The sequence below is a fragment of the Charadrius vociferus genome, unplaced genomic scaffold, assembly GCF_000708025.1.
Source record: "Charadrius vociferus isolate BGI_N301 unplaced genomic scaffold, ASM70802v2 scaffold62, whole genome shotgun sequence".
Taxonomy (NCBI): domain Eukaryota; kingdom Metazoa; phylum Chordata; class Aves; order Charadriiformes; family Charadriidae; genus Charadrius; species Charadrius vociferus.
The window spans coordinates 5,827,784-5,850,050 of record NW_009647419.1 but is presented as its reverse complement, the minus strand read 5'-3'; the positions used below and the strand labels follow the sequence as shown (position 1 = coordinate 5,850,050).

The window sequence follows — 22,267 nt, the reverse complement described above, 5'->3', positions numbered from 1 at the left end:
TGAACAGTGCTCAGATGTTGAAGGGAACCAGGAGCAGAACCAACAGGTAGTTTACAGCAGAACCAGCCATGCCTCAGAGGAGTTTTTTTCCTGCTTGGGAGCACAAAAGATAGGAAAACCCTGGATTGGACAACCCTGGGAAAAATAAGCCTTTGGGGGTTAACCAGCTCCTTCTACAAAGTAAGAGCAGATCCAGATTTGCCTGGGGACACAAACATAGTCTGTATTACCCAAGGAGACTCTTGCCCAGTTAGAACACCTTACTGTGAGCCCAAGGATGGGCAAGTACTAGGCCGATTCCTACTTTTCCCCCTGAAAGCACCTCGCGACTCTGCAGGGGCTAAGACGACAGTTCCCATCGCACCCAAAGGCACACAAACAGCAGCCAGCGAGGCACAGCCTGCTTCAGGCATGTCCGCAGTCACAGGAACACGCAGTAGCAAAGACATGCTTTAGAGCACCATTTCTTATCTCTTGAATCCAGTGACCACCTAACCTTCTTGGGGACTGGGGGAGGAATCCCTCTTTGTTCTTTTACAGTATTGCCACAATGCCATAACCAAATGAAAAATAGCTTAAGGTTTAAGTAGATGGACATTCATTTTCCTCCTATTTTGTTTGCTTACTTGTGTGGGAGCACGCAAAAGCTTTTGATCTTTTCTTCCTTCCTTGGCCACCATCCACAGACCACCTTTACAGACCACTGCCTTTCCAGGAACCACAAATTGCAAAACACTGGTAGAGTATGATAATCAGAGCATGAGCTATGAGTTCACCACAGGCAATCACTAAGGTAGTCTCTCACGAGGCATTCAAGCCAATTCCTACAATACTCCTGATAATTTATCAAGCCAATTCCTACAATACTCCTGATAATTTAGAGGATGATAAAACCCAAGCTTTTCCCCTGCAGACCCACTGGCAAGGCAGTTCCTTTACCTACAGACAAGCAGTGAGTATCCCTATTTTCCAGGTCCCTCAGGCACAAGATCCTATTTTCTCAAGACACTCAACAATCACAGTTCCCCCTGCCCAACCCCAATCTTTTGAAACCTCCTCAAAGAACACAGAGGAGGGAGCCCTCCTCTCCCCAGAGACCCACAGCAACATCACATAGTTCACAAAACACTTCCCTGCCTCCCTGTCCACCCTGTGGAGAGGGGTGTCCAAGGCTAACATGAGCCCTACTTCCCAGATACCTGCAGCCTACGGATGACTTCTTATGCTTTCCCTGGTTAGCACCTGCCTCAGTTGGTGGAACCGCTCCAAACACCGTTTCCATTGTACCTCCATGAAGGGAGACCTCTGGCCCCCCAAGGGTTCAATGCTATCGTGGTAGGAAAGACGCGGCAGCTCTCTCAAGGCAAGCCTCCAGCTCACTGCAAACCCTCCCACTCACACAAAGATTCTCCAAGACCAAGTGGGAAGAAACGTTGGCTTGGAGGGAGAGAGGCAGCAGCACAATTAATTGCTCATTTTAAATTCCACCATTTAAAAAGAAAGAAAAAAAAAGGGGGGGGTGGGGGAGGAATCGAGGAATTTACAGATACTAGTAGCTACCTGACATGGTATCTCTAGGAAGAGACTGCTATGTAGGGTATATAAATGAGGGCATATGTCAGCAAATGATTCATATTTAGCCAAGGATCTTCTAATCTCCAGCCCTGCAGAGACATACAACAGTCCCGGCCAATAGAGCTGGCAACAGCTCCCCTGAAGGAGGGGCTGCAGAGGCTGGGGATGAGACCGGACATTGAGGTGCCCCGTTCCCCTGGCCAGGCTGGCTGCTAGGGGATGTCTGGCACCCCTTTCCTCACCCCAGATAACCACACTCAGTGGGAAACCCCAGGAACTTTCCCATCCCACAACTGGTTTCCTTAGCTCACGCACTGGGAGCTGCCGGCAGCTCCCACCCGCAGCCCAGAGGACCCCATCTCACCCCCAGGCAGCATCCAGCCCACAGGCGGTGAATGAGCTGGAACTCCTCAATACATCCATGTCATTTTTCATGCTTTGATCATGGCTGGAAAGTTTTTTTTTTAGCCAGACAACTCCTCCTCATTAATTAGGCATAGGAAGGAAAAGGGGAGCTCAGCTTTGGGAGAAGAGGACAAGTACTTATCCTTAAGAAGCAAAAGTTAACCCTTTGGATGAATCCTAGTTGCATTTCCTTTCAAAGACACTTTAGTTTGAGTTGTTGTTGGTTGGGGTTTTTTTTGTTTTTGTTTTTTTTGTTTTTTTTAAAACAACAGCAAAAACATTCCTCGCCAAGAAACAAATTCAGTGTACCAGGCTGGTGCTTGTACAGACCAGCAGATCTCCAAAAGTGGATAAAAAGCAACATTTTAGGAGATTTACATAGCTCCAAAAGCAGCATCACCCTCATCTCCCCTATACAATCTTTGCTGAGAATGGAGGGGGGGTGTGGGGATTAGAAGAAAAAAAAAGGAAAAGAAAAGGAGAAAAAAAGGACCTTACCTCCTGATGAGTCTGACCAAAGTAAAGATAAACAGCAACTACATCTCAGAGAAATCAGCAAGAAGCCCATTAGCTACAGAAACATCAAACAAACAAACAAAACGTAGCATAACAATGTTGAAAACCAAAGTTTTGGGCTTTGCGGGTGTGTGTGTGGGGGTGGAAGTCTTTAATTATTTTGTTTCCTAGTAGGAGAAATCTGTTCCCAAAGGGCCAAGCAGATTTCTCCCAGAAAGCTCCATGTCTTCTATGGCAGGGATAAAAGTCATCTTTGTTTAAAGAGAAGCCAAAGGTTAAAGAAAAGGAAAACAAATGAATAATAATAGATCCTCAGCCCTTCCCAGCAAGGCCCAAAAGCTCCGCTTCCCAACCTCCTCACTCCCAGTCATTCAGGGCAGCTAAACCCCAACACTAGCTTTGCTCAGAAAAAGCCATGAGGCACTTACCTTGCTTCTGGGCAGCGATGACAAGGACAGGGAGGTCCCTGACCACAGGGAAGACACCAAACGGGAAGACGGAAGGAGGCTTCTGTGCTGGACCTATCCTGCAGGGCAGAACACCAGCCCCTCGCTGTGTGCTCCAACCTCAGTCAAAATCAATATTAAAGAAAGAAAAATCTCCTTGTTAGAATTCAGGAAGGACACCTCTCTGGTTGGTCAAAGCAGACAGAATTGAAATGCCACTGGGTTTCACCTCTAACAAGAGGAAACACAGTGGTTTGGCCTCCTCTGCTAAAACCCAGCTGCTAGAGAAAAGGCGGCAGGGAGGTCCCTGCATTTCCATCCTGCCTCTGCCACTCATGCAACGCACGGATTTTCAGAAACATCCCTTTGCCACTGCCCTTGCAGCTGTAAAGGAAGAACCTCATAGCCAGATTTTTAGCAAAGCCTGAACCAAACAGATCAAAACACAGAAACGGAGAGCCCTTTTAATAAACATAAACCAAAAACCTTCCCACACAGCACTCAGACTGCCATTTGCTGCCTGTTGGTCCTCAGCCGGTGCAAGCAATTATCCCCTGATTACTTTTGCTCGTTTCCACAGCCCTTCCCCACCTGAGAGCCAGAACCAACAGCTGGGGCTTTGTTTGGGGTCCTTGTGAACCCACCTACTGCAGGAATGTGCCTCACAGCCAGCAAGGTTCCCACTTGAAGCTAGGCATGAGCTTCTCAGGAGTTCGTGGTTAAAATATTGCCCTTTGATGGACTGAAGATAAACATGAAAAGTTGTGGCTTAAGGATGAATTTTGTCAGCAGGCTATTTCCTTTAACAGAGACAGGGAGATCCATGTGTAAATGAAACAGCTGCACACATTGCATCTAAGATGAAAACAAGGTTCTGCCCCTGAGCTCCAAGGAATTCCTCGGCACATCCCTTGATTCAGCCACAAATTAGTCCGAGCCCTTGTGTGCCTCCTGCTCGCCCTGCTGTTCTGTGTCTAGCTTCTCTCCTGCCTCTCCTCCCACACCCCTGAAGGCTTCCCTCCTGATGTTGGCTTTCCTGGCTTCTTTTCAGCTGGCCTTATTTAACTCCTTCCTTTGAAGCAATCCTCTCCTGCCCCCTCCTCCTCGAGTCACACTCTAGCTGTCAGGATGTTGCTCATTTAAGAAAGTGAGCTTATGGCCAGCGCTGCAGCCCTGCACTCCCTTCCTCTCTGGGACTAGTTATGTCCAGACATGGATTATGAGCTCTTAGATAGCAGGACTGTCTCTTTTTTTTTTTTCCTTTAAGTGAACTCCTATGTTCCCTATGTCATTCTGAAAGAGCAATGTGAGAGTGCTTTGCTTATGGTCTTTTTAAGAGGACCCTTGGAACCTGGTGGCTCCATGATTACCTCTTTACCTGCAAGCTGTGGGGAGGATGCGCTCCTGTTCCACCCTGTTGCTTGTTCCCCCAGAACAACCTGTGAAGTTTCTCACCAGCTCTGCAGTGACTGTGTCACCCGAAGAACTGCAGGCTCTTGACCAAAGAGAAAGACTCAGAGCTGAGCATAAAAGTGCACCCAGACTCCAACTCACCTTTAAGACTTTCCAGCAAATTGCACAGAAAATGCGAATACAAAGAAATTTACTGAGACGCAGTGGGGGCAATATATCTTTAATTTTTTTTGCTTTTGTTTTTTAGTATTACAGTATATTCTTATAAAAAGATACAGATAAAAAGGACACTACAGGATTTGTACATTTAATTCACTTATAGTCTTAAACTGACTAAGAAATGAGGATACACCAAGGCATTACAGCAGCACACAACCTCCCACTTCAGTAAGCAGCACGGTACTTTCTAGCTTGGCAGGCAGGGGCACCTCCCAAAGTGACCTGCAAGTCTCAAGCTGAGCAGGCTCGCGGGGGAGGAGAACGACTGAGGATAAGGATGGTTTGGAAGGGAGGTGTTGAGCATGGAGCAGCTCAGGCACCTGACATCCCCTTACAATTGTCCTAAAACTGCAAAGGTTTTTAATGAGCCTGTTTAAGGGCAAGAATGAAGCGGGGTGGGGGTGGGGTGTGGCTTGTCATAGAGGCATTTCTAGATCACTTGGATGAGAGCTTCTGGTGGTGGACAGCTGACAGGACTAAGCCTTCCATGAGCTCTATGGAACACGTTGTAAGCAGATGAAACTGCCTAAAGGAGAGTTTTGATCCACATGTGGCTTTGAATTACTCTGGTGTAAACCCAGAGCAACTTGTACTGGTTACGGTGGATGTAATCTACATTATCACCAGTAGAAGATGACTGGTTTGGAAGCATCCAGTCTCATGAAACAAGGTGCCAAAACACCATGCTAGACTAATGGCAACCTTCTCAGCAGGCACAGTGAGCAAATTCTGGCCAACTTCAGGGAATACTGGTCATCAAAACTACTACTTAGAGTAGTAGATAGCTTTTATATATATATACACACACATATATAAATTCTGTATTTTCAGTTGGCCAAATTGTGTTACCCAGGTTGGCCTCTTCAGCCTTTCAAACAGAAGCTAAGGTGGCCAATGGAGGCTACCTGTTTGGACGGCTGGCAACCATAAATTTCCTATGTCGAGTACAGAAGCCAAGAAGGCATGGCCAAACACCTGGTGAATGCTACAGACTCCACTGGCAGAAAACCAACCAGTAGAAAGATTTTGTTTACCCTGGATAATCTGGAGAGGCGGGGTAGAGGAGAAGAGAGGGGAAGTAGAGGAAATCCTTCTTCCTTGGCCTTGAAGACAGGAAGGAATACTAGCTCTGAGGAAGAACTGTCCCAATTTGTCTCACCAGTGTGTTAACTCTGGTGAGAAGTTTGAGGGCACAAACTGCTTTTGCCCATCTATCCAAGCTTCTCTGGCATTATGGACAGAATTTGTGTGGCAGGGTAAAGTTTGAGCGAGCAACTGTGCAGCTTAAGTCTTCTAAATCTTTTCACCGTGATTCATGATGAGAAAGAAACAGGTTTTATAGAAAGCATTCTAAAATAACCAACCTGCATCAGTTTACCACATGCTTTAAAATGCATGCTTTCCCAGAACCAGGATCACCAGGGGCAGAGTGGTTATGACAAAAGCGGAAGGGAAGATCTTTTCTTCCCTGCCTTCCCACACCAAGACTGCTCACACGCATCCCCTTGCCGAGCTCAGCTTGCTGCGCAATGGCCAAGCCAGCTGTCTAGCCGGTGTAATGCCCTGGCACGGTCTCAATAGTCTTTGCTGTAATGCAGCGTATACATACAAACGTAGCAAACTAAAATAAGGCAAAATAAATAGAGGTGTCAGATTTACAGGTTCCCCTTAGAGTTTCCTAAAACCTTTTTTTTTTTTTTTTAAAAAAAAAAAAATCATTTAACCCCCAAACAAACGAACAAACAAAACCCAAAAACAACCAACCCAGAAACAAAACTGCATATATCATGTACATCATCAACTGTACAACTGATCTCCTTTCCCCTCACGGAAACTCCTGACACAAGCTTCTCCCATGCAACCCTGCTCAGAGTGTGAGCTTTCCTAAAGAAGAGGAAAGATTCGGCCAGTGGGGCTGACCATTACGGAAACACCTGCCCCACAGTCTCCCACCAGGGCCCCTCGCCATTCCTCTCCCTTCCTCAGACATTGTGAACACATTACAGAAATGCTTCTGAAGCACACTCAGGTCATCTCCCTAGTGGGGAGTCTCTCGGGTCATCTCCCTAGTGGGGAGTCTCTCACCCCTGAACACTAGTCCTACTTCTGCTCTCATAGGGAAACGGTGCCCGGACGATAGCTGTGCTGCAGGGCATGGAAGGGCCTTGCTGCCCTAAAGTCACTTTACCTTGTAGCATTTCCAGAGACTTACGACTGACTGAGAAGAGTGACCCAGACCAAAGGGAGTGGGAGGGAGAGGGAGTTCTTCAGTCTTTTCTGGGGTCATCCTAATGCAACCCGCTTAAGAACAACGCAGAGACACAGAGGTAAGCAAGTGAGCACTAGACCTCTAGGGACAAAGTCTGGAGAGTTAGAAAGTACGTCCTCTTCTAGGTGTGAAGAACTTCATCATGAAGTTAGCAACGACTACATTTCTGCAGGAAGTAGAACAAGCCCTCGATTATACCCTTCTTTCTCACATCTCCTCCTCCACTTATTTCTAATGACAGAGTGATTTCATGCTGGTGCTAGGCACAGGTGCAAGGACAACAGCAGACTCTAGCTCTTCTCCAGCTCTCAGTGGGATAAAGAGGTTATGCCTCAATGTTACACTTCACGACTGCTTGCTGTACCTGCTCAGGCTCTGCTAGCACTAGAGGACAAGGAATAAAACTCTCCTTTCTCCTTCAGCGCTCAGCAACTCTACCACAACTGCTGGTGGAGAAGAGAGCATTGATGCACTCACAGTACCCAAGAGATGAGAAGTGAGGACAAACTTGGCTTCAGCAAGAATCTGACGCCAGGCCCTAGAGCAGAGCCAACTTTTTTCCTTGTCTTCTGTGTGGCCAGCCTCATCCCATACAGTAGACCTATTAATGGGCCTCTCCACTTGTCACCACTTATATAAAATCACTGCTTGCTTCAATGTGGAACTAAGCTTTTCCAAACCCCTCTTTATGAACATTCACCATGGAGTCAAGAGCCAGGGGGGACTGTTGAGCACGCTGAACGAAGCCTTCGGCTACCATCACAGATTCAAACCAGAAGTCTGGGTACTGGAGTGTTGAGAAAGTTGAGCTGCAATGAATCAGGGGCACGACTCCAAGCTTTCTATTCATCCCAGTAAGTATCCTACAGCTGATTTACGGGAGTTGCACAATCTCATTATTTGTGTATGAGTCAAGGAGGTGGCAAAACTACAGCAGCTATCTTTGACTGTCAGTGCAGCTGGAACGCCGCGTACCATCATACAGGATCCCTTTAAATCGGGGTTGAACTGTGTACACAAATGGACAGAGGGCTTATCACTCTCTCTGCTTTTGCTACATTTGTGGCCTAGCAAAGTGACTTCAGTTTAAAAAAGCACAGCACAAACCTGATTTGACAAATACTGGGGTGGGGGGAATGCTGTATTTATATTCAAGGGGTTTGCCCTGAGGTGTTTCTTCTCTGACAGCACTGCCACGCTGACAGTCTGCCTTATCAAACAAGTACCTGGGGAGCAAGCAAGCAGCCGTAAGTTGGACAGAGTCACGAGTCACATCATCTTGCACCAGGGCTGACCTTGGCACTACACCTGAATTTCTGGGTGAGTCCTAAACCCAGGGAAAACAGAGGGGAAAAAACTACAATGTTCTCTAATCCCTAAAAGCATCATCTTTGGAATTCAGGTATTATCCAAATCTAAACTCAACTGTATACCAATTTGGCACATATTACCACCTCTCATATGGCTTACATGGCATAGGTTATATGGCATGCTTTAAAACACGACAAACAAAAAGGGCTGGGAAATAGCACGTCTACTTCAGGGAGCAGCAAGGAGCTTGTTAATATAATTTACAAGAGACAGTTCTAAAATCCATTTTGTAATTTAAAATAAAAATGCTTTAAAAAGTGAGAGTTTTTCTTAAACTTTCAAAAACCTTTATGAAATACAGTCTTTCTTCTACAAGGTGCTTGTGTCCGCTGCAATGGGCATTGCTGTTAATAGCTAATCCGAGAGGGGGAGTGGGATAGTAAGGGAGGAGAATGCACCCAGCTCTTGTAAGATACCAGCTCTTTACGATGAGTATTATACAGAGGCGCGGCAGTCTGGAATGTCGTAAATAGGGAAATTCTGGGGTGGGAGACTCAAAATTCAGTAAACAATGAAACATTAGAGTTTAACAATTCTGAATTTTTTGCTTCTTTCCATAGTTTACATAATTATTTTACTCTCAAAGTGTTCCGAAAACCACCACAGTTTGCTTCTCCAATATCGGTAGTGTGTAATACTGATCAGGCAGCGTGCATGGCAGAGGAAGTTCTGTTCTGCAGACTCAGTGTAGAGCCTGAGGTTAAGTGACATTCAGAGAAAAATCAAACCAAATTATTAAAGTGACAAATAGAGGTTTTTTCACTTCCCTGGGATTCCTTGACATTTTGTGCTGTTGACTATTGATGCATAGTTTGTAGGTGGTGGGTCCCTCTTCTCAAATGTTCTCTCCTTTCTTCCTGTCTCAGAGGGAGAATCCATCACCATTGCTTTCTTTTCCTCTTTTTCTTCTCCAGGGAAGATAATGAAAAAGGAAGACAAGATGAAAAAAAAAAACCCACAAAAAAAAAGCCCATGACAGCCCACACAATCCAATCCCTTTTCTAGAGGCACGAAGATACATGGAATTCAGGCCTCTTCTTGGGGTTCTTTGCTTTTTTTGCTATGTGCTTCATACTTGTAGCTTAAACACAAGCCTGCTTGGCTTACACAATTCTGTGTCCTCCTGGAAAAGTTCTCAGTTTTCATTACAGGACCCCTCCATTGGTTCATCCCAAGTGATGCCTTCAAAACAAAAAAGGCTGTGGGCTCCAAGGCTCTCCTCTGACACCATTCATTTCTTACTGAGTTACGTGATTCACCTAGGTAGGAGTGGGGTTTGTGCAGTGAAGGTGAGCCTGTTAGAAAGACCAGTTCATGCCAAGAGCAATCACAGCCAGCATCAAGCGGAAAAGAAATCTCATTTTTTGCTTTTTGCTACTTGTGACCTGTGGATGATACTAGGGAGCTCCTGATTTCCATTGGGCTGCACTAAGAAATCTTGCACAAACAGGTTGGAAATGTTCTGCTGTTCCCCTCCCACCCTCCAGCAATGACAACAGGCTCTGCAGTAATTTACTTGTAATTCCAACCTGGCAGTGGCTTAGTTCTCTAAAGAAAAGCCAGAGCTTCTTTCCTAGAAGATGCATTTCATAGCTTCGAGGCTCAACTATCAACAATTTCCAGAAAACTGTTTCTAGAAAAGCAGAATCCAAAAGACTTTTGCAGAATGTTTTATGTTGATCCTGATTCTAGAGTTTCAATTTGTTCCAGAACCTGATTACTTCCTTCTGAGCATCACTTGCTTTGGACAGTGTAGGCCACACAAAAATACTATACAGAACATGAGATCAAAAGCATTTTTCAGGTGCTAATCAATGGCTTATAAAAATCCAATTCTGGAAGGGAACTGGAAACCTTGAGAACCACATCTTGACAAGCCCCTGAAGGCCAGTCTAGATCTTGAAGAAGCGACAGGTGTTTACAGAGCTGCTCTGAAATTAGTCTTGCTTGTTATCAGCAAGATGGAGATCGTGGCTAGTTTTCACTTTGGCACACAGAAAATTATCTTTCTCCAGCTGTGAGGCAGTCTGCAAGGCCCAAGTACTTTCTGTCATCACCGTGAGGTCTCTGATGACACAATAAACTCCCAGAAGCAAATCTGTCAGCTCTGCATGGCCCAGTCACAGGCCCTGCTGGCTCCGCAGAGGCACTTTTTTAATGGTTCAAATTAGGACCACAGAAGAGGGATGAGAGGAAAGCTGATCATGGAAAGGTAACATCTCTAGCCACAGACTGAAGAAATCCTTTGAGGCAGCTGTCAGCCAGGGGCCATCACACACATTCATCTTCCTTGTTTTGCACTTTTTCATCACCTTCTTTTGGTTGATTAGTTTTCTTCCTCTTGTAATTAATAATTTAGCTTTGTCACCACCCGCTCCCGGCTTGTCTCTAAGCCTTGGTTCCCCGAACGCTTGCGGTTACGCTTGAGCTTGGATAAGTCTTTGTCAAAGACTTCACCCGACCTTAACGCTGACACCAGGTCATCAAACTCCCCACCCTCTTCGGAGATGCTTCCACCTTTTGCTTTCTTTTGTCGCCTCTCTTTTTCCCTCTGCTCTTTTAGCTGTGGAGAAAGACACAGAGATTTAGGATTAGCCAACCGAGATACCAGATCACTAGGTACACTGCCAAGAAGCAGCTAAGATGTATCAATACACTTTAGGGGAAAAAAAGAGATCGGGAGCTTATCCACAAGGCCATCACCTGTGCCAAGAGCAACAGGCAACTATGCTGGGTTTCCCTTCTTCTACACAGGCAAGCAGAGAGCAGGAGAAATGAGGAATGAGTAGCGTCATATGTCTGCCTTGCAAAGCACTACCACCCTGGAGCAAAGAGGACGCATGGAATCTGTCTACGCTGCTGCTGTTTTGCACTAATTTTACAGTAGGATAGTGCCATCAAAGTAACTGTGCCAAATGACGGTCTACCAGTGATGCATAGGTAATTACCCAGCTTCTGGGACCAGGCTTGCAGTGACCTTAGTGTGGCAGCACCTACTACTATGCTGACAGTGCCTAGCCTACTGGGTTTAAAGTTAGTTTTGATGTGTCTCTACCAACCACAGTCACTACTATAGTCACAAACAAGCTTTGTGCTTGGGGCATAGCCAGCTAAATTGACAGGTAGAAAGGCTGCAGTCCTGCAAAAGGAGGAAAAGGAGAAAGGAAAAGCCCCAGAAAGCCACAAGCTAAACACACTGGAGAATGAAAATTGTGCAAGATATTAAAACATCAACAGAAACTCTGTCCGCCAAACAGCTCATGTTTGGATGGAGGCAGTGTGTTGCAGTGATGGGAAGAAGATGGCACATTGCCTCAACTCTGGGAAGAGAAACTGGTTATAAACACAAAGAGCAATGAAACAGAACTGCTGATTTTACAAATCATTGGATAGGTCCACCTGTCAATGCGATGCCCTCGGTCTCCCCAGAGTAGCTCCAGAGAGCTCAGTTATCCCCCTCCACTGCTCAGCTCCAAGATTAGTGGAAATGGCAAGGGATGGATGCAGCTGTTCGGAAGCAGGTCGCTCACTCTGTGGACTAGCCCCACATTGTAGGACCACATGGCTTTCCATAAGCAAACTGCAACCTCTCTCACGGTGTATTACACCTATGAAACTGTCCTAGTGCTTTAACAGCAGGCTCCTGCACTTTCCAGGCTGGCTGAGAGGAAATTTGATCCTAAGTCCTGGCATTTTATCCCCGTGTCCAACAGTAAGGTTGCTGACATCCTGGCTTTTTACCTCTCTCCTCTTCCAAAAGGCGTAAACCAGTGCTTTTGGCACAGAAAAAAATCTAAAGCAGCGACTCCCCACAGCGAGGCCTGGGGCCATGGCGGCAGGCAGGGCTAAAGCGCCAGCAGGAGGGATGGAGGCAGCTGCTGCTGAGCCGTTCTCAGGCCTCAGGGAAGGCTGAGGTTAGAGGGGGAGGCTGGTTCACACGAACCCCTGGGGACACACACGTCTGTCTCCCAGCAGCAAAATCAATGATGCACAAAAGCTCTCTCACCATGTCAAGGCCAGACGCAGCCCCAGCAATCAAGCCATCAAGGCTGGCCAGGAAGAAATACTGCCAGTGTGGGCTGCAGCAGGCGCCAGGGCATTTGCTGTGTCACCGTGTGCTGTCAGGCGACAGGCACGCAGCAGATGATGATGGAGTCTGAGTGGAAGCTGACCAGCTGGCAGGACGGAGGGAGATCTGGCTCCCAGAGCTTTTGCACAGAGCCTGTAGCCCGACAGCAGGACAGTCTGGCACTGGGCAGGGGCAGCACCATCCTGCAAAGGGCTGGGGCAGAACAGGCAGGGCTAGATTTGGTATCTGAACCCAAAAGAGGGTAATATAGGAGCCAAACAGTTCGTGCCTGAGAGCTGAGAGGACAGCCAGCACGAAAAATGTCAGCATTTGTGAAGGGAACGATGCCAAAGAGAGGTGGCAGGGAGAAGGACATAAAACAGTGACACTGACAGGACACGAGCATTGGAATTGGCGTTCTCAACTGTTCTCTCAAGACATGAAAAGGCGATGGAAAGAAACACCTTCCTGTGTCAGGGTCCTCACCATGGCCTCCATGCGTGCCCTGCGCTCCTCTTCTTCCTTTTTCTTCCTCATATTCTCCAGATCTTGCTTGGCCTCTGCGAATGACTGTAAGAAAGTGTCAAAGATGCCAAAAAATTCATCTGGCTGCATCTTGCCCTCATTCTCTCCGAAATGCTTCAGTGCCTTGGCATACTGTCAAGGGGGCAGAAAACACAAGAGCAATAATTAGGCAGGCAGTATGGTGAAGACGGCGAGGAAAGATTATGAGTAACCACACATGTAATTCAATACCCTCTGAGCATTCATGCGGCAAGAGCAGAAACTACCCCCCAGCAACAGAAGTGCTTCCCCTTAAGGCAGGTGCCTCTGTCTGTGAAGAATCTGCTCTCCTGGATATCCTTTGGGCAACACGGGGCAACCATGCTGGAGAGCACTGGCTGTCCACTTACACAAAAAACAACATGTTCAGTGCCTGAGGGTGATGGAGTAATTTCAGAGGACCACATCTGGCCACATCTCAGCTCCAGCTGTGGGACAGCAGGGGCACGGAAGACAGTGAGCTAGCTGGGGAAACAAGTAGCTTTAGTCCATCCTAACTACCTAACTACCTAACTAACTACCTAACAAGAAGTTTTAGCCCATCCTTTCCCCTTCCACCTTCCCCTCAAATCGGCATTTTAAATGGCTGGAGTTAGAAGGTTTTTTTTGCAATAATGTTACAGTCTGTCCTCTCAGCAGCCTTTTGCCATGTCATCCCTCACTCTGGAGTCCTCTGAGTCAGGGTGTTGCCTGGGAGAGAGGAGACTATGGACAGACATGGCATGAGAGAGGGACAAGGAAAGCAGCCAGGGCTCCCGGGCAGACTTAAAAGAGAGTGAATACATCACAAGTGGCTTTTATTTTAAAAGGCAAATGTTGAGGCTGCAGGATGCATGTGGAGGCAGCCAACTGGCAGGACTTCAGTCACAGGGCAGTCCTGATTGGGATATGGTAAATTCACAGCAACCCCTGGCTCTTGGACATCGGTCCTGCAGTAGTTGTACTCTCTCCTTTGCTCTCTCACACTCATAAGCATGCCTCTGTACTCACCAAAACGCACCCAAATGCACGCACAAACAGTCCGTCAACAGCATGTACGCACATGTCCCTTAAGTCCTATATAAGTGTACACATCCAAAAGCTGTGTCATTGTCCAGCTACCTTCATTCACACACCTCCGTATCGCAACAGGCAGCACCAGCAACACATTGCTGATGGCACTGGTGCCCAATGCACAGCTCTCCTAGCATTCCCTGCTAGCACTTTAACAGACCACCACTAAGCACCAGAGCATCCTACAGACCTCAGCATTTACCAAACCAAACCCAGACTCTCCCAGGCTATGGACTGCCTTCAAACTCTCTTGTGCATATATTCAGCTCATACTAACACAGCCCAGCTTCCCTTTCCTTAGCTGGGTGCTCTTGCGGAATGGAAAAGAGTAAGAACAGGTCAGGCTCCAATCCCAAGGAAAAAGTGAGCTTGGAAGCAGGCGTTATAAACCCCTCTGGCCCTGGACCAGGTCAAGCATAAACAATGTCTCCCAGTCAACTGCAGGGGGAAGAAATCTCCAAGGAAAGCAGCTTCCTTCTGGCACAGTCTGAGAGATTCTGCGTCTCCTCTCCTCTGTTTTCCCTGCCAGGCCCACAAAGCAGTTTGAAGCAATAGCTTCTTTTTTCTTTAAAAAGGCTGCGTTCTCAGCCAGAAACAAACAAAGAAACCCAAAGTATCTGGGGAGAAAAAAAAAAGTGTTGGAAGAAATGCAAGTTGCTTTGAGCTACCAAACATGGCAGGAGTTGAAGGAAGCACTGCAGCAGCAAGTCAAAGAGGGACTTCAGAGCATGTAAACAGCAGCAGATTATTTCTCTGTTTTAACTCCTAGTTTCTGAAACCTCTGAAGACACATACACACAAGTATGCACACCTACTCCCTCTCCCCACCCCTCTCTGTATATATGCATTTTCTCTGCATATAATGTACCCAGTCTGCTTGAATATTAGGAAAGCGCAGCTGTCTCTCACTAATCCACACTGACCAGCACCAGTTCTTCAGCAGAGACAATACCGGCGGTCAATACCACAGAGGGAGATAATGCATCTCCATGCCCTATATTTTCTTGGCTTGCCTGCTCCACGTGTCAATCAGCCAGGGGAGCAGTAATGCCAGAAAAAGACTTCAGCACAGGCATTGCCACCGCTGCTTGAGCGCATAGAGCATCAGAAGCTCATTGCTCACAGGAGATGCGCTACCTAACTCTTCCCATTTAGCTTCTGGTTAACTCCTATGCAAATTGAAAATAAGGCACAAATTAAGAACAGTAACTAGAGCTCCCAGCTAGAAGGAAGGCTTGTCCACCTCCTATGAAGCCTGAAGTCCAGGAGGACCCCACAGGAGACGGCTGTTGTACCTGACGATGTGCTGTCACCATCCCTTGCGTTCCTCCTGTGCACAGCAAAGGTGAATGAGGGGGCACACAGGACCCAAGCTGGTTTGAGCCCATGAATGCCCATAGGGGTTTCCTAGTCTCTTAGGGAGGCTGAGGGTTGAAAAGGAGGGGGTTCTTGCCTGGGCCTCTTGGATCCTACATACATGGGAGTCTCCATTAGAGGGTGGTGTTGTCTGCAAATGTTCTGCACATGGCCTGTCACCCGACTACCAGCACCAGCTAGTTCTTGTCACACTGGCAGAGGGGCTGTTGCCACTGCCTCCCCACTGCCACTCAGAGGAGAAACGGTGTTGCTGTGCTGGAAAGACGCAGCAGCCTGGGAGCCTTCCAGAGACACTTAGGAGTATAAGGTGTTGTGGTCTTTAGTGAGGAGGAGGCTGAGAACAGCCCCTCTTTGGTGCCCTGTAACAAGGCTTAGTAGGTCACAATCACTTACTGTAAAGCATTGAAAGACGAAAAGCAAAAATGTGTGAGCTAGATGTACCAAAAGAACTACAACAGAGAAATCTGCAGTTCACTGAAGTAAACATTTTCCTTCTTTCTCTACCGCCTCCGGAAAAAAGCTGACTGAGCAGAGGAAGGCAAGTCAGGAGATCCAGCCTCTGCTGCCAACTCTGCCCATGATGTGGCTTGGGAACTCATGCTCCTTCTCTGAGCCTTCCTTTCTCCATTTGTTACAGAACAGAAAATGTTGCCCCACTAATCTGACATAGGAAATGGCAAAAAATCAGTTGTTCATGTCTGTAGGGCACTACATCAACTCAATGCACTATTGTAAAGAGTGCCACGCTGTCTTTTCACTGTTTAAACTGCAACAGGCCCTTCCATTTTTATTACTTCTATTTCCTCGTAGCTCTGGTTCTGTGATCACATGTGCTTTTTCAAAGCACCGGTGCTGGGACAAGGGGCAGTGAGCTGCTGGAGGTAGCCTCCCCAATGGTGGTGAGAAGCTCAGGCTCCCACCTGCCCACAGTGGCTAAAAACACACTGTCTGCCTTGCTCAGGGTGCAAGAGGCAGCACAGACAGACTGAGGTGCTCCGGACCCCAGCCCTCTCTTCTGTGGACTTGTGTCACCCTGTACAAATCACTCGACTGCTCCACGGGCAGATTCCCTGCCAAAGAGTACCTGCTCTTGTGCACAACCGTGAAATCTGTAGCTAAGTCCTCATGCATGCAAAACTCTTCCCAGAATTTTGTGACGTGCTATAATATCACAGAACAAGGGCTGAAACTTGCTTATTACTGAAGTCATTCGGGGACAGATGACATGGGCAAAAGCAAGATGGAAAACTGTGTTTCAGCAGGTTTTCCACTGTAATACAGGATGGTATCTCTTTTTTTCATTAAAAAATTCATTTCCACACCATAAGGGCCCCCAAGCTCCATGATATAACAGGTCCATGAGACCAGTGCCAGCTCCGCTTCCTCTGCCAAACTTTCCACTGAATTCATCCTCTTGCCAAAGCAAATCGTTTAGACAGTTGTTTATTTTTAAAAGCCATTTTAGCAGGGAGAGGGAAAGCGGGACAGCAGCGCACACACTCTCTGCTGTGCTTGCCAATGAAATGTTAAACAGTGGCAGAAGAGCTCTGGAAATGGCAGGAACGGGGCTCTATGAGGAGGAGGAAAAACAGCCATGATAAAAATTCCCTGCTGTCGGTCCTGTCTGCTGTTGCGGGAGGAGCCAATGCAGAAATGAATTACACCATGTAGCCATGCAACATGAACTGTCTTCCCCAGACAAGTGATCTTGAGTTTGCTGTTATGAAGACTCCAATCCTGAACCAAGGCAGTTCAAATCAGTTTCAGATCCATTAATGGAAAGAGCCTGGCCAACTTCAAGCAGTCCTGGGCCTAGCTCTCTTGGCGCCTAAATGCTCTTCTAGAATTATCCTAGGAGTTTGAAAGTGACTCTGGGAGGCCCAAAATCAAGATACAGGTGCTATAAACATTTCTGATGTGTTTAGATGCCAACCTGCCCTGAAACATCTGCAGTTCTAAGTTGGTGTACAACAGCTACATAATTTATTTACCAAATGGTTGTTTCTGACAGCAGGCTGTGGTGCCTGCCCGTGACCTTGGTAACACACCCCATCTTGACCTACTCAGTCTCCATCCTCATCCTTTCCTTATTCATTAGCCCCAGTGGCTGACAGAAAATACTGGTTCCCCAAAATGAATCGCTGAAGTGCACCGCCTGTATCTGGCATTTGGACTGCTGTATGTCTTTGTGCTTCATACCATTCTGCCATTAATGATGATTTTCTTAACCGGATTTTGTCTTTCGCTGCCTTGCTGTTCTTCAAAACAGTTACTATATGTGCTAAGCTTATTAAATGCATGTGGAAAGTCTGAACTCCAGTCTCCATGATGATACACACCCTGCTTTAGAGGAGCTGTCATGAGAAAGACTGGGGATGGACAGCTTTCCTACCCTCCTCATCAGCCTTGCCCAGGCAGTGGCCTCCTTTGTGCTTCTATAGAGACGCTTGACATTCATCATAGGAATGGTAATACCTGACTAAGCAGACTTTGTTCTAGGAAGATCCAAAACATTCAGGTTTGTTATAAACCAAGCACAAAGAAGAACAGTTATGAAGCAGTTTAGCAATCTAAGTTCATACCTGTCAACATTTAAGTATGTTGTGAAGATTCATATAGGGCAAATGTCCCCTTTCTCACGTAGGAAAATAGAATTCATACCACGGGAGGTCACTGTTCCTTTGGCTGGGCATTTTCATTCTTTCCCCATAGGAAGCACAGGGAAAAATTTTCACAAACAAAATTCAACCCCATTCTGTTCTTTCTGATGTGAAAAAGTCATTTTTTCATCTATTTGAATGTATAAAAACTGGTGAAGGATTCCAGGGCAGTATTTCCCTTTCTCCTACCCCCACCTTCCAGTTTATGGAAAATGGCAGAAAATATTATCCCTTGATCTAATCTATATATTCCCTTATAAAGTGGTATTGAAAGTGAGAAAAACACAAAAAGAACAAGAACCAGCTGTGCTAGGGAGCCTGTTTAAAGAGTCAGTCTAAGTTTTCAATGGGTTCTTAACCAAGCCATCTGTTTACTGCATGAAGATAAGTACAGTTACGAGGCTTCCTCTGCAAACATGGATGCCTGTGTCTGACAACCTGGCCCTTTAAATTTAAAATATCACTTCCTCCCCATGGCCGCTAACTGTAAATGGTCCTGTTTAAGCAAAAAAGCCAAAAAAAGTACTGCATAGGATTGTGAAAAATATCCTCTGCAGAGAAGGTCAGCACCACACCTTGGTAATGGATTGTTTCCATAACTTAAAGGAATACAGGAATGACTTTTGCTAATACTAAAGACATTTAAAAAAAATAAAAAACTTCCCAGGTTTGAAAAGATAATTTGTATTGTTTTAAATCCCAGCTGAGGAAACATGGTTTTGATTAACTTATGGCAATCAATTAGCCACATCTATATTTAGAAGGATATCCAACTCCAGCTGTTAAAACTAGGGCTTCATTATTACTAATAAATCTGTGAACCAGACCAATTCTTCCTGGGCTCATTAGGATATTTTTAAAAGTCCTCCCTCTCCCACTACCATTTTTTCAATTTGCTTTGCTTTGAGAAATCAAAAAAAGAACAGGATAATCAGATGTCTTAGTCCCTCTCTTCCTTTAATTGGCTAATAAACCTAACATTGTAGGTTTCCATGGCAAGGAAAAAGCTTGTGATTCAACAAACACAGAGAGCCCATTGAGGTTGGAAGACGTTATAGGCATTGCAAAGCACATCTGGTTTGTTGAAAATTTCCAGCTTTTTTTTTTTTTTTTTTCAGAAAAAAAGAGGAAAAAGAGGAAGAAGAGAGGGGAAAAATAATATGAGGCAAACATGAGAAATAGCTCAGCATTGGTAAGGACAGACAGTTCCCTTTTAGGAGTCCAAAAGCATTTTTTTGCCAGTGGAAGAACCAAAGCCATAGGTTGAGCAGAAGTTGGAATGGCATGTGTTCAAACATAGTAAGGGTGTGCTAGGAGAAGGTAGAAAAATGTTTCCTAAGCATGTTATAGTCATTAAAATAAAACATCTCTTTATGTCGAGTGCTTTATGTTGGCTATGTCTAAAAAAGCATGCAACAACTTCCAGACATATTGGTCTGTTTGTAGGGAGATTCTCTGGTTATTCTTAAAGCAAAAGAACGGTATTTTTCCTGCAAGTGACTGATCAAGAAAAGTTGCATTGCTGTGCTGGACATGTACCACTTGCTGGTTTTTAACCCCTGACTGACCTTGTAAAGAAACCACATTGGACTTTTTGTCCTAGTGTGCCAAAAGGACCACCACCACCTATAACACTGAATGTAAAGTGGGCATTCTAAGCCAAGGACAGAATCAATTTGCTTCCAGAAATGCATACCTAACTATAATGAAGTTGAAAAATTTACCCCATTGTAAAACAGAAGCCCCCAAACCATAGAAAATTGAGCTTTTCTCAGTAAATGTAGTGGAGGCATAGAATGTAAAACATTGGGTTTATGATTATAAAGCCAGTATGGTGTGAATATTATTATGCTGGAATGGGTTTGAGTCTTCTCAAGCAACATGACAACAATGAAAAAATTAGGCACGTTACTTCTCCACAAATTTTACGGACAACATTAAGAAGTGGTAGGACTGCTCAGCTTTGCCTTCCGAGTGTTGTAACAACTACTGCCCCACCGGCATTTGCCAGGACAGCTAGCTCTAGCTGACAGCCAGTAGCCCCTGGTGTTCACAGCTGTAAGTCAGTATTACTAACATTATCTCCACAGCATGGAAATACTTTTGAATTAAAAAAACGACATTACTGCAGAGCGACAGGATGACCGAGGAGTCTCACTGTTCAGGTCCTCAGCCTGCATTTTGCCTATACTTCAAAATCTAAAACCTACCAACCTAACAGCACAGGTTTCATTAATAATGCAATAGGTCCCTTAACGCTGCAAGGATTGACACCAGCGGTGGAAACAATTCAATCCAAAAGAAATCACATTTGCTTCATAAAGCCAAGCACTTTTAACATGCCAGCCAACAAGGGCAGATTTGCCATTACATAGCGTTTACTTTAGACCTTGCTCTTCTCTAAACATTTTCATATGCTCATGATCTTTTCATATAAATTCTTCCTCATTCGGCTGAGAGACAGAGGGATTAGTGCCAGACTCCAATCATCAGCAAAGAACAAGGTCCTCCTTAGTTGTACAAATCTGGTAATGGAGGTGCAGACAGTGAAAGGACAAAATGATCACAGCAGCACCTGAAGAGTAACATGCACACAGTGCTGGCTGTGTAAGAGGGATCCAAGAATGTCGGACAAACCACACATGTTTGGGATTTCTATTCATGCAATGAAATACAACCAGTAACAGAGAAGTATAAGCTGAAAAGATCAGGTATTCAGGGTTACCAAACTACCCAGAGGTGCATTTTAAAAGGAATGAAATGAGGCACAAATATTCCCAGCTGAATGAACAGAGTGGGATCAAGTCAGAAGCAGAAGATAAAAGATATGAGGTCACTATCACTAATGACCAATGATCTCTTTTTGAGAGATTGCTTAAAAGGCAATCTCTCAAAAGTCCCTTCAACACCACAGCACAGTGTGGTATCCTGGTACAGACATTGCCATTGCAACTCTATGTCACACATGGATAACTACTTCTTCTAAGGAAGATTAGCAAGAAGTGAGCAAGACCATTGAACTTTCTTTTAATCCTAAAACATATTCTAAATTGCTATAGACAAGATTAGGAAAAACAAGAAACTTCAGCCTAAACACTTTCAGTGTCTACTAAAATTTTCACTACAGTCCCAGCAGCTGAAATTGCTGCTTCCATTTTGATTCAGGCTTTTTACTGAGCCAGTGAAACCCCAAACACTTCAAAAGTTATTCTTACCTTGTCTCTAGCCTCATTGAGAAGGTCTTCTAACTCCGAGAAGCTGAAACTGGCCACAGTGATGAAATCGCTCATGACGGGAACAAACCTGTCCCCTGATTCCCGCACGCGTCTCTTCTGATAATCCAGTTCCTGAGAGAGAAGTAAGAGATATAGACAGGCAAGCATCAAAGATTGCTCGCTGACAAGGAAGGGAGCAGGGAAGCCCATCTACTTCACTCAGTGCAGAGCATGCTCTGATGCCACTCTGCACCCGTTCATCCAGAGTTGTAACTCAGAAACCACTTTCTCACTAAGTCAAAGCTTTTGCCTCTTCAGAATGAGAGGGAAGGTTAGGGTGGGATGAAGGAAGGTCTTCATTATGGTTCCCTTTATCCTCAAACAACAACCACTCCCAAGAAAGCCATCAACACATTACATTTCTAAAGCACCTTTATAATTTAAGCATCAAGTACATGTAATGCTGCATTTTTTTTCCTATGCAGAATGACAAATAAGAGAGAACTCAGATTGTGTAGCAAGTGAATTTGGAATTTTCAATAGTGAGTTACCCTCCATATTCTCGTCCCACAGTAGCTCAAAAGGCTATATACTTGGGGAAACAGGTACATGTGCAAAAAATCTATATAATTCCTAGCTCTGGCAGCAAAAAGACATCAAAATTGGTTCTTCCATTGAAGAACAAGCAGAAAGATGTCAGGTGCAACATTTGCCACCACCCTGCTAACCAATAAGCACTAGCTTGGATGTCATAAAAGTCACAGTTATAAACAGAGGCTATTGTGATAATAAGATTTACATGGGAAAATAAAGAAAGATATAAACCCATAGGAAACTAAGCTCTATTTGTCCACTACCTACAGAAAGAAAAAAATAATATTGTAACAGTCTGTCTTTCCAGCCTAAGTTTTTTAGTTTTAAGCCAAGATTACTCACGCTATCTCTTCCCTTACTCTATTCACCATGTTTGTGGCACTGAAAGAGCTATGGAGCTCCTCAAAATGACTAAATTATAGTAAGACTGGCAGTCTCCCATGCCTGTGCTTGGCTTGTGTGCTGTTGACAGTCTCATGGGGACAATGAAATTGTAATCTGGGCCTCATCCTTATTCTCAG

General features: G+C 45.4%; 1 protein-coding gene across 1 annotated transcript in view; it reads right to left on the bottom strand.

The window, feature by feature from the left end:
• Positions 1-10,561: 10,561 nt before the first annotated feature.
• DAAM2 (dishevelled associated activator of morphogenesis 2) overlaps positions 10,562-22,267 on the bottom strand; it is a 184,799-nt gene continuing 173,093 nt past the window's right edge. The window contains exons 24-26 of the mRNA XM_009880466.1: positions 21,153-21,284; positions 12,770-12,940; positions 10,562-10,777 (exon numbers count right to left, since the gene is read on the bottom strand). Coding sequence (XP_009878768.1) covers positions 10,562-10,777; positions 12,770-12,940; positions 21,153-21,284 — 519 coding nt within the window. The remainder of the gene's footprint in view (positions 10,778-12,769; positions 12,941-21,152; positions 21,285-22,267) is intronic.